Raw genomic sequence first — 12,959 nt, 5'->3', positions numbered from 1 at the left:
CTTCAGTAGTACTTTGGCAGTAGTCATGGCAGTGTTATCACGGGTCGGATAGGCTTCCACCCATTTGCTGAAGGCACATACAATGACTAATACGTACTTCAAGCCTTGGCACCTCTCTAATTGGATGTAATCCATCTGGAGGACCTCAAAGGGGTGGTCGGGGATCCCAAACCCTCCCCGGGGTACCACAGTTCCTTTCCCGGGGTTGTGTTGTAAGCAGATAAGGCACTGTTGGACTAGGCGTTTGGCTGAGTCGGGGATCTTGCCGTTGTGCCAGACTTTAGAAATGAGTTCGATCATGGGGGCAGAACCTATGTGTGCAGGGGAATGTGCCATTGTCAGTATGGGGATCAAGTATGCATCAGGCAGCAACCATTTGCTTGTGTCCTTTGTCCGCCAGCAGCCTTCATCGTCCCTTAGACCCACCCATGCCCACTCAGTCAGTTCGTGTGGTGTGCTGGTCGATTGGATATCCCTGATCGTTTCCCTAGCGTTGGTCCATTTTTCTGCTTGTGACCTGGTCACATACATGCGTGTCGTGGCCCTATTCTCAGCTGTGGTTCGGGCAGTGATGTCGGCTAGTGCGTTTCCCTGTCCAACTAAATCTGTCACCTTCTTGTGTGCCTGACATTTGATCACTGCTAATCGTGTGGGGAGAAGGACTGCTTCAATCAGGGCGGAGACTAAATCTCCGTGAAGGATGGGTGTACCATGGGACGTCAGGAATCCCCTTTCCCTCCACAGGATCCCAAAATGATGAACTACCCCGAAGGCGTACTGGCTGTCCGTGTAAATGTTCGCCGTGGTTCCTGCTGCTATGATACATGCTCGTGTGAGGGCAATTAGTTCTGCTGCCTGTGCGGATCGTTGTGTGATGCAAGCAGTTTCAACTACTGTTCGAGCAGTCGTTACCGCATAGGCAGCAGAAGTGGTGCCGTCTGGGATTTTGATGCAAGAGCCATCTACCCATAGTTCTCCGTCAGGATCTGTGAAAGCAACGTCTCGGAGGTCAATTCTACTCCTAGTCTGCTCGTCTGTAAGAGTCACGCAGTCGTGTATAGGGGGCACATCGGGGTCGTTTTCGGGCAAGGGTAACAGTGTAGCAGGATTTAATGTCGTGCATCTCTTCAGAGTGATGTGGGGCGCAAGCAAAGTCAATTCGTATCCTGTCAGTCGTGCACTAGTCAGATGTTGAGTCCTTGTCTGGTTCAAAAGTGTGTCAACTGCATGGGGTACTAATACTGTGAGAGAGTTCGAAAGTACAATTCCCTCACTCTGTCGGATAGAGACAGCAGCAGCGGCTACTGCTCGAAGGCAGGCTGGTAGAGCTCTGGCGACTGGATCAAGAGTGGCAGAGAAGTAGGCACAAGGGCGCTGTTTGGTGCCGATGGGCTGGGTTAGAACGGACAATGCGCATCCCTCCCTTTTCGTGAGTGTAGAGGGAGAAGGGCTTGGAGTAATCTGGTGTTCCTAGAACGGGTGCCGAGCAAAGGGCATCTCGCAACTCCTTAAAGGATGCTTGGCATTTGGGGGTCCACGGGAGTGGGAACGGAACATCTTTGGCCAACAAGGAAAGTAGGGGTTTTATAATGAGACTGAAATTTGGTAGCCATTGTCGGCAGAAAGAAGTAAGGCCTACTAATGAACGGACTTGCTTCTGTGTTTTTGGAATAGGGGTGTCTAGGATGGTTTGGATTCGGTCGGGTGTACGTTTTCTCCCTTCTTTGGACAGGAGATGACCTAGGTATGTTACTTGGGACTGACAGAACTGCAGTTTCTTTTTGGAGACTTTGTGGCCATTCTCCGCGAGAAAGTGCAAGAGTTGGATAGTGGCTGTGATTGCAAGTGGAGTGGTGTCGGCCGCCAAAAGGATATCATCGACATATTGGATCAACACCACTCCATCTGGTAGCTGGACGGCGTCCAGCTGCCTTTTTAGGGCCTGGCTGTAAATGCTGGGACTTTCAGTGTAGCCCTGGGGAGCTCTACAAAATCGGTATGAACGGTTTTTTAAAGTGAAGCCGAAGAGATAACGGCTGTCTGGATGGATGGGGATAGAGAAAAATGCATTTTTAAGATCTATAACGTTGAAGGTGGTGGCAGTGGACGGGATGAGGGTCAGAATGGTGGCGATGTCTGAGACTACGGGGTACTGTGGCACCACCACTTTGTTGACTTCTCGCAGGTCGATGATGAAGCGGTACGCTTTCTCATCCCCCTCACCTTGCTTCTTAACAATGGGTAGGATAGGACTATTGCAGACATTACTAACCACTTCCTCTACCACTCCTGCATTTACCAAGGACTGAATAATCGCTACCAATGCCTTCTCGCCTTCGGGCGATATCCGGTACTGTGGGAGTTTCGGGAGTATTGCATCTGGTCGAACAGTTATGTGTACAGGATCGATCATCATTCGTCCTACATCCGAGTCGTTTCTGGCCCATAGGTGCAGGGGTAGCGAATCGAGCAAGGATAGGTCAGCATCTGTTAAAGTGTACATATGTCGTGCGGGGTAGGGTCCGGACATGTTCGGGTTGTCGTACAGGATAACTCGGACTCCTTCCGGGGAACACCTAATAGTAGCTCGGAAATGTTTCAGTAAATCAATACCCATAATAGCGTCAGGGGAGTTGGAGGAGAGCAGAAACGTCGTGTCAGTAGGATTGTTTCCTAGGTCAAAGGAGATAGGTACAGACAGGGGATTAGTGGAGGGCGTCCCATCGAAACCTATCGAGGTAATGTGTGAGCCAGACAAGGGTGCCCTTGGAATCAGTCGTTTTGATAACACACTACGTGTCGCTCCAGTGTCTACCAAAAATGGAGACTTTGTACCCAGGACCTTAGCAGTGACATAAGGACCTTGCTGGTCAACACAGAGCTCGACTGGATCCCTCCCTTGCCCCTGGCAGTCCTATGCAGAGTCGTGATCATTGTAGCCATCGGACTATTGGCACTGATTCTGTCGGGGGCGGTCAAATGTGTTTGGTCTACCAGATCGGTCATTGGTGGTGTCGTGGGTCTGTCCTCGTCCCTGCCCTCCAGTTTTGGGGCCATTTGCCATGTCCCTTGTCTCTTTATTTTTAATCAGTTCCCGAAGGGCTAGGCATTGAGACTTCCAATGTCCAAATTCTTTACAAAATGCGCATTGGTTCTCATCAAGGTCGGTTCGTGGAGCGCCAGGGGTGGGGTTGCGGTCTCTAGGGGTCGAATTCCTAGGGGCATTTGACTGGTAGTTTCCCCTATACCGTTCCCTCCCTGTGGTCACTCCCTGTAGTTGTGCAATCATTACTCGTTCCTTTAGGTCCTTTTTCTTTTTCTCAGTTGCCCTTTCGTTCTCGTTCTTTTGGTGTTCGTAATACTGAGCCATCTGAAGGATAGCTGCAGGTTTAGAGGCTCCCCAACTACTTTCGCTAGTCTGTAACTTTTGGGAGACCTCTTGCGATAGCCCCTTTACGTAGTTCTGCACGAATAGGTGTTGTCCGGTTGCAGTGGTCATGTCTTGGCCACTGTAGTCGGAGAACACTGTTTCAAATCGTGAGAAGTATTCTGATACGTCCTCCTGAGGTTTCTGGCGGCAGGCCGTGACTATCGACCAGTCTACCTTCTTTTCTGGGATCAACGTTTTTAGTTTCTGCACTATTTTGTCGGGGAGTTCCAATATGTCTTTTACAGGTTTCTTTCCGGGCTCTCGCTGCCTATCTAGTTCATCGAGTTTTGTCCAGGTGTGTCCGAACAGATCTGTGTGGTCGGCTCTCCGGATTTGCTTCCACACATCAGCCGGCAGACACAACCCGAAAAACAAATCCATGTCCGCTAGAGTCATTATGGTTGAGCCCAAGGCTGTGCCTAATTCGGTATAGAATGCTGTAGGGTTCTTTCTTAAATCGGGCAGGGTTTGTCTAAAAGTTAAAATATCTTGCCGATCCCATGGTTGGTAAACCCAGTTGTACACAACCCTCCCTTTGGCATCTGCATGGTTGATATCATCGTTTGTTCCCTGACCTCTTGGGGGAACCCCAAGATAGGCATCATGGTGTTGGCTGATCTAATGAGGGCTCAATCGTCTCAGGGACTGTGATCTTGACCTCTGGTTTCTGTTCCGCGAGGTGGCGGAAGACCTCAAGCGTTTGCATGAAGAGGTCCGTCACATCACTTTCAGCCCCATCTCCGACATCAACCCTTCTATATAGAGCCGTCACTTTAGCAGGACCCTTAGGCTGGTACCTATCCTCATACGCGTTCAGGGTGTGGTAGCTGAACCGTAAAATAAAATGCCGTCTGTGACTACCGGCATGCGAGTTGTGCATATTCATCGTATATTCTTCGCTCTCCTTTCGTTCTACCAGGGTTTTTGCTATTTGGTCGATTCCATCCCGCTCATCTTTGCTCAACCTGTTTGGTCTGGCTGTTAGATGCCTGCTGATCTCATGCTCATCTGCTGTTGTTACCAACGCGGTTGGTGCGAAGGCCGTAAGAGCCGGGGCACTAGCGCTAGGGTTACTCACACCTGCATTTTGAACTGGTGAGTGTTGTGCTAGAGGTTGGCTGGGAGCATAAGGAGGAGGCATGTAGATAATTGGAGGACCGAGCAGTAACTCGTCATTTGCTCGCTGTTTGGAGGGAATCTCCGGGTAGAGCGCAGCGGTGGTCCTGACAGGGCATTGACCTGTCAGTCCTGATTCTTGCGTTTGTTTGACTTTCTCTCTTCTTCTTATTTCTTCATCTAGTTCTTTTGCGGCTAGATGGGCTGCTTTTCGTAATTCTTTCACTGTTTTTACTTCCTCTCTTTTCCTGTGATGGTCTGCTTCTTTGCGCCACATGCCAATACTAGCGAGCATAGTGGGCGTTACCTTATTTATTTTTACAGCTGCTTCTAGTGTTTTTATTTTATTTTCATCAAAAGAACCTATCAGTGGCCACTGGTTTTTAGGATCCCTTTTTGTATATTTATGCCATAACTTACTATAAGCTATAGCGACTAGTCCTTGCTTAGTAAACATGTCCTTATTAGGGGTGCCCTCCAGTGGAGCTGGATGGTTCATCTCTAATAAGCGGTCCGGGTTGACCCAACTATGAGCCAATGGGGAGAAGATAGGCATGACGGATTACAATGGGGGGCAAAAGCCTGCACTACCTATCTTTTCACTATTTGCAAAGACTGGACAGAATATTCTATTCTACGCTGTTTGCAAACAGAGAATACCTCCAGAAAGAACCAATTCCAAACAGTCAATGTTTGGGCAAACAATCAATCAATGAGGAACGAAATAGGTACGACGTGTTAAAGGTTTGCGTTACCTACTCTTCACTCTCTGCAAAGGGAGAGAGAATATTCCTATTCTTCCCCGTTTGCAGGCAGAGAAGATTCCTAAGAGAACCAACTTCGAACAATTCAATGCTCGATTCAATCAATCAATCAATGGGGAGAAAAAAATAGGCACGACGTGTTAAAGTTTTGCGTTGCCTACCCTTCACTATCTGCAAAGACTAAACAGAGTATGGCGATTCTGTGTTTGCAAATAGAGAATCTCCCAGAAGCAATCAATAGGTAATACTAGTATTTTCAAACAATCAATCAATCAATTTCGCAATTTGTCGTGTGTCACGACCTTACCCGGACCGCATGGACAGTTTCTCGTCTTCCGCTTCCAGCGCCCGATCGTCCTCTATTCTCTGTTGCTATCGCGGCACTCCTGGTGGTTCCCAGTCAGGACCGTAGATCACTCGGGAGAGGTCTGCTCGGAATCAGTGAAGTTCAGATGATCGGCTGTCAGACGAGGGTCTATCGGACAGGAGCTCTTCCGATCGTTGCAGTTGTTCACTCTGTCGTCGGGACCTCTCCCACTGGATCCACGTGTCGCTGATGGGCCCCGCGTTTGGGACGCCAATTGATAAAGATCAATTTACAAAGGTCAGGCGATTTCAGTAGTTGTTTCCTAAGTTAAATTTGCCTGGCGTAAAACGCCTCTAATACCATACGAAGTTATTCAATAAAGAGGCAGGCGCTGGAGACTGGAAGACAGGAAACAAGTTTTATTCCGACGGAGTAGAACACGTCAGATCGGACAACAAGGTATCGTCTCGAGGTGCTCTCTCAACCTCTCTGAGACCTGGTCTTTTATACACTGGTTTAAGACATGTGAACGTCCTTTATTACAACAGGGACATTGTAGAGCATGAGAATGACATCAGAACGATATCCCAGACACCCCCCAGTTCCAGCCCATTCCAACACATGACAACAGTAGAGACCCTTTCCCCTCATATGATTGGGAGGGGCTATCACGCAGCTGAGTGTTCTGCCGATCTCTTTGGAATGTGTGCGCCTGATCGAATCTCCGGGGGTGGGGATGTCATGATCAATAGTGGCCTCTTTCAGGAGAGGCGAGTGCATACGGTAATGGGCAATAAACTGTATCCTCAGGCTAAGGGATGACCAGCAGTCAGTGCTGACGTTCAGGCTCAGAGGAAGGGGTCATCAAAGGAGGGGTATTCATGGACGGAAAGGAGGTGTTGGTCAGGCGCGGGGTGCGATTCCCTGGGACAGAGTCATGGGAGGGGAGGGTTCATGACTTGTGCATGCGAGTGCGGGGGCAGCCAGGGTGCGCGGGGAAGGCTTGCATGGTCAGGGAAGTGTGCTGACGGGCGATCGTGAACAGGGAGACCATGGTACCTAAAATGGCTGTCGTGTATGCTCGTACGTGGGTCTGCAAGATGGCGTAGATGATGTTCAATACACGAACTAAAATTCCACAGCCCCCGCTTCTCAAGACAGGTGGACGATCTGTATCACCCCCTCAGCTAAGCACCTCTGCCTGAGGGGTAGTAAGGGTATGCGCACTTTCCCCTTACCCCAACAGTGGGGTAACGATGTGGCCCTACGCCCACAATGGGGCCTCAGCACACTCAGAAGGTATTCCATGGGTGGAACTGACCTCCGGGGTAGGGGGAACCCACGCTTGGGCCCCTGCCCAGCTACACACCAAGCCGCAGCTTTACCCCACCCCAGGACATACTCTAGGATTGCACTGGCAGTAGGGGAGGCCCCCTCCGGGTTGGCACACCCATAGAGAAGCCAACTGGAGATGTAGACTTAATGGACAGGTGAGTACCATGAGGCATTATCCGTGCCACGCCCCCCACCTGACACTGCTGAACCCGCCCTGGGTATATGGTGTACCTTCCCAGAAGGCCCTTCGGGATGCAAAATCACCTAACCTGTGTAGGGAGGGTGTCAAGCGTCCCACTGCTGTACAGGGGGAATATATCCCATGTTCTAGGGTCACTAACAGAGAGAGGGTGAAGACTAGGAGGACAGAAAAAGTTCTTGTTTCTGAATATTTCCCTACGAAAGCCAGGCCCAACATGAACTTTCTTTGCAATTTGCAAGGCGACCAGGCAAACTACGCATAATGTCTGCTTTTTAGACAGCAGATGGGTAAAGAGTGTATCTTTTTCTCAATTTTTCAGGTAGCTGGACAAATAGTGCATAATGTTTGTTATTTAGCCACGGGCGGTGAATAATGAAGTTTGATTTTTGTTTGCTCACCTGCTGTCCAAGATGTATATAATGGCTAATATTTAGCCACATGCCGTGTCTGCGACCGGAGCGCTGAAACTTTTCAGACACTCACCCCCAGTCACAGATCTGGGTTGAATCCATCCTCGTCCTTTAGCTCACTCCACCACCTCAGTTCAGACATGGCCATATGCAAATCAGTCTTGACTCTGTGCCTCATGGGAACAGTCCAGACCGAACTGCCAAGCCATGTCTTCCCTGGACCAGAAACAAGCATCCTGGGACCGGTTTCGGGCTAACACTCCTCATCAGCCAGGCTAGCTTGAATCCAGTGGCAAAGTGAGCAAGGGACACTCGTCTGGGCATACCCTCCCAACTTAGGGCGAACAAAGCAACCTCTACTTTAGACAGGGGCCAGGGAGGGCTCAGTGCTATTTACACGGCTGTGGGCCAACACTGCAGAATCTCTACTAATAACCCCGGTAAATAGTGAAGTTTCTCTGCTATTTACAAGGCAACAAGTCAAATAATAGCTAATCTGCACTATTTAGCCCGCTGCCGGGTAAATAGCAACAACAATTCATGATTTACTGGGCCGCCGGCTAAGCAGCCGCTACCACTAGATAAATATCGCAGTAAAGGGGCCTCCTGTGAGCCAATGACCGTGGACTGAAGGGGAAGAAAGTTCACAGAAAGGCTTCTGAGGAGGAGGCATTTATATCATGTTTCCAGTGCAGGCAGGGTAAGGTGAGCTGACAGATGTGTCCGATGCGCACCTTGTGATCTTTGACATCTGGGCACAGCTGCCAAAGTCTGCCAGGTCCATGCGTGATGTGTTGCTCCAGTCCAGCTTTCTCCGTTGAATTATGGGACTTGAAGTCCTGTTTTATAATGTAATTAACAAGACTGCAAGTCCCGGAATTCAATGAAAAAGCCTGGACTGAAGCAGCAGATCACACATGGACCTGGGAGCCTTGACAGGGCGGCAGCGCTGGGATCTCACGGTTCAAAGGTACGAGTGAGCAGAGTTGAGACAAGTCTCGCTGTATGAGGAGCAGGGGTCACGGCCAGACTCAACCACTCAATCTCATATATATGGCTTTTTAGACTGGTATCGCCTGGATGCCACTGGGACCCTCATAACCAGTGTTGCCTTTTAAAGCCACAGAATGCTGCATTCTGGGACGTGTAGTTTCATGTATTATTAACGCAGTCGCTCAAAAATCCCAGCCCTGACAGTGTTGTTGGCTGCACCGCCAGGCTTTTGTTGCAGATAAAAAAGAAATGCATAAAAGCGTGCATTTACTCACCGCATTTAGGGTAAGCAGTCAAGAGCAGGTCGTCTGCCCTGAGCTGGAAAGCCTCTAGCGCCTGGAAGGTCTCCGGGCTGCACATGGAGCTGGGGTACAGCAGCCCCTTGTGGGTGAACAGCAGCTCCCCCGGGGTCTTGTCTTTCCCTGCAGCCGAGAGCATTTCGTTTATTTCTTCAAATCTCTTTGCCATCTCGGGGCAGACTGTGCGAGGCGCTTGCAGAGGAAGGAAGCGAAGTGCTGTGCCAAAGAGGGCTTCGAGGCACTGTGCCAAGTAGGGCTTCGAGACGCTGTCCGAGGAGGGCTGCGAGGCGCTGTCCGAGGGGGCCTGCGAGACTGTGACTGTCGAGAGGGTGAGGCTGGGCCAGGAGAGCTTTGTCGAACTCTGACCCCTGCCACAGACTAAGCTCCTTCTGCCCTGGACACGAAGGTTACAGCATCGTTTGTGTGAGAGGAGCCCAGGGGGCGTGAGGGGGAGGGTTTCACTGTTAACCCAGGGGAGGGAGGGAAGAAGCTGAAAGAGGCTGGGTGGAGAGTGCCGTGAGTCACAGCTGCTGGCGCTATGCCAGCTATCATGACCTCATCCGAGCCTTGCTTTTTATTAGGTCTCGCCTGCCAATGCGCTTGCGCATTGCTGGCGAGATTATAGTAAGGGCAAAAGAACAGTCTACCAAAACGGCGGATTAGACACAGTTCACATGAGACAGGCGCGTGCACCAGGCCAGTCACGTCACACACCACCATTTGTCTGTGCCTCGCATCAGACTTCAAAGGCTGCCGCTCCCCCCATCACACTTCAAAGGCTGCCGCTCCCCCGCCCCCCGCGTGCACATCGCACACCACCACTCTCCTACTTCCCCGCCCACCTCCCACGGCCGCTCTTCCCATTCACGTGCTCTGCAGGTCACCATTTGCCAGCATGCGGCCGCTAGCGCTTTAATCCCTATCACTCCCCCTCTCCTACTTCCCCTCCCACCTCCCAAACAGCATCGAGCCGCGAAGACTTGTTTCTATTGCATTTTGCGGCCGCATTTCAACCTATGTTGGGTCTGTCATTAGAGTCGCACTGTTGTTTACACATAATCCTGCGCACGCATTTCTCCTGTATACACATCGTCCATGCGCACACATCACTTCTGCACCTCACATCTACTGTACGTTGTTCACAATGCACTGGCTTGTGCACACCTTCCTGATAGTCATACAGTCCACCTGTGCACGTAGCCCCTTGTCCAGAATCTCCCCTTAAGCACTTCGCTTTTGTGCAAAAAATATCCATTTGCGCTATCTTATACCCGCTCACCCGGTCCGTCCTTCCGTAACTCCAACTCCACCCTCCAACTCCAACTCCACCCTCCAACTCCAACTCCACTCTCCAACTCCACCCTCCAACTCGAGCAACAAAACCTGTGCACACACAATACAAGCAATAACAAATAATATGTTGTTAGTGTTCTTAGAAACAATGAAGAAGGGCAGTCGGTGTGCGTTGTGCTTGTTGTTTTTATTGCGCCAGAACACTGAGAACACTAACAACATATTATTTGTTATTGATTGTATTGTGTGTGCACAGGTTTTGTTGCTCAAATTGTAGATGTATGCTCATCATTACATTGTCAAGGGGTTGTTAGGGTCACCCCTTTCCTAGTAGCACCACACCATTCAAACAAGACCACTAACCTAGCCAATTATCCAGTGGAGCGCAACTATTCCCTTAAATAGATAGATCCACCCTCCAACTCCACCCTTCAACTCCACCCTCCAACTCTAACTCCACCCTCCAACTCCATCCTCCAACTCCTCCATCCTCCAACAGCGGTCTGGCCTGGCAGCCAGACCGCTTCCAGGCGCCAGTCATCATGCCAGACCCTCTCAAGATAGGGCCCCCTCCTCCGAGTCCATTGGGAAGTTCACCTACTCCAGGCAAGAGCTATTACATCTGGCTAATTACCCTGACAGCCAGGATTGTCCGGACTCCTCTATCCATCGCTGCAAACATCAGTTCCCCCCATGCCTGGAAGGCCCCATTTCATGCCGGAACTGTAAATTCAACAGCCTCCCGGGAAATATCAGCATACTCCCGCATAGCGCTCAAGTCACGGAGGCAACCCTGGCCGACTACATCTGGAAAGCCTTCTTAGCCAACGTACGCTCACTTCCCAAACACGCGATTCACATCTGGGACTTTCTCTCCTCTTCGACCCCGGATCTCGGGTTTCTTACAGAAACATGGCTAAAGACCACGTCCGCCCCAACTATTGCAACTGCTTTGCCTGATGGATATAGGATCCTAAAACTAGATAGACCCAGGAAAGCAGGGGGAGGGACAGCCATTGTTTATAAAGACCCCATAAAAGCCACTGTTTTGGATCAACACCTCAACACTAATCTAGAAGTGATTATATTTAGATTAGACTTACATTCGCAACTTAGCTAGAAAGGCGCACTGGTATATCACCCGCCAGGTCCAATTGCCGACTCGATCCCAGTCCTCTTAGAAATGATCGCTCCTCACGTCATCTCCACAAATAGATTTATCCTGTTGGGAGATTTCAACATTCACAGTGAAAACTTACTAGACCCAGAAACCCTGCATTTTCTCAGAGAAACATCTTCTTTCGGCCTGATCAAGAAAAACAACGCACCCTCACATAATGCAGGCCATACTTTAGACCAAGTACTCTCGAATTCCTTGGATTTAATTTATAAACAAATGCTCCCTCTAACCTGGATGGACCATCATATGATCACGTTTGATCTAGTGGGTCCAAGGGCGTTCATACCCAACAAAAAGCCAGGTACGGGCAGATTTAGGCATTGGCATAAACTTTCGCCTGTGTCCTTTTTAGAATCATTCCATGCTTCCCCACAGTCCTCCGACAGTACAGTTGAGGAGCATCTCAAATCTTTTCACGATGCCATTAATCTCACGTTAGACGCCACCATACCTATAAAAATAGCCTCCACCTTAGCACGTCGCTCCCTGGTACTCACAGGATCAGAAGACAGAGAAAAGTAGATGTAAGGTTCTGGAACGTATCTGGCGCCGCTCTAAAGCACAATCAGATAGGGACAACTTTAAAGAAATGCTGAGGAAATACCATATGAATCTTAGAAACACTCGTAAAAAACACATAGCATTAAAACTGGAACTATCTGATAATACCTCCAAAACGCTTTTCCAGATTCTTAACTCTCTCGTTAATCCCACAGTTTGCAGTCCTGAGGACGAACTGTCCCAATTAGTTTGTGATAACATTGCCAATCACCTCACTCAGAAGATAGAGGATATCTACGCTAGATTCCCCCCCTAGCTCTCGTGAGTCAGACACAGACTTACCACTCATCAGTCCCCACGTGCATACCCAGCCTTTCCTAAGAGCGTTTCCCCATCTCACTACAGGAGAAACTGAAATCCTTCTTAAATCGGCCATGTCAGGATCCCCCAAAGACCTCATGCCGGCGAAAATCGTAAAAACCCTTGCTACGGAACTGGCAGGACCCCTTGGGGTGGTTTTTAACAGATCAATACCGAGGGCAAGCTCCCAAAAGAATGGAAAGATGCACAAGTCATGCCTATTAGGAAAAACCCCAAACTTCAACCGGATGTTATCACGAACTATCGGCCCATTTCCCTGCTCCCGTTATATAGTAAATTATTGGAGAAACACATTAATAAGCATCTCTCATCTTTTGTGGAGACTTCCAATTGCTTAGATCACACCCAGTCGGGATTTCGTCCCCGTTACAGTACGGAATCTGCCCTGGTCAATGTCCTTGATGATATCAGAATGCAGGCGGATGGGGGTCGAGCAGTTATTCTTATACTGCTCGACCTTTCCGCCGCTTTTGATACCATTTCACACCGGATCCTTCTAGAAAGATTGTATCCCATAGGTATACGGGACATGGCCTTGGAATGGCTGACAGATTTCCTTAAGGACCGTAGCCAAACCGTTAATCTGGGCCCCTTCAAAGCTAAGACCTCCTCCGTTACCAAAGGAGTCCCACAGGGTTCATGTCTCAGCCCCACCCTTTTTAATATTTACATTGCCCCTTTGGCCGCTCTGCTTAGGAAGATTGGGTTTATCCCAGTCTCCTACGCAGAAGACACACAACTGCTCCTG

At 49.6% G+C, this 12,959-nt stretch overlaps 1 protein-coding gene across 1 annotated transcript in view; it reads right to left on the bottom strand.

Annotated features, from left to right (window-relative positions):
• The window catches only part of LOC144770900 (sulfotransferase 6B1-like), a 202,126-nt gene extending 192,814 nt beyond the window's left edge, over positions 1-9,312 (bottom strand). The window contains exon 1 of the mRNA XM_078655692.1: positions 8,833-9,312. Coding sequence (XP_078511818.1) covers positions 8,833-9,025 — 193 coding nt within the window. The 5' untranslated portion in view covers positions 9,026-9,312. The remainder of the gene's footprint in view (positions 1-8,832) is intronic.
• Positions 9,313-12,959: the final 3,647 nt, after the last annotated feature.

Source organism: Lissotriton helveticus, chromosome 7 (genome assembly GCF_964261635.1).
Source record: "Lissotriton helveticus chromosome 7, aLisHel1.1, whole genome shotgun sequence".
NCBI classification, from domain to species: domain Eukaryota; kingdom Metazoa; phylum Chordata; class Amphibia; order Caudata; family Salamandridae; genus Lissotriton; species Lissotriton helveticus.
Note: the sequence above shows the minus strand (reverse complement) of the source record. Positions and strands in the feature narration are given on the sequence as shown.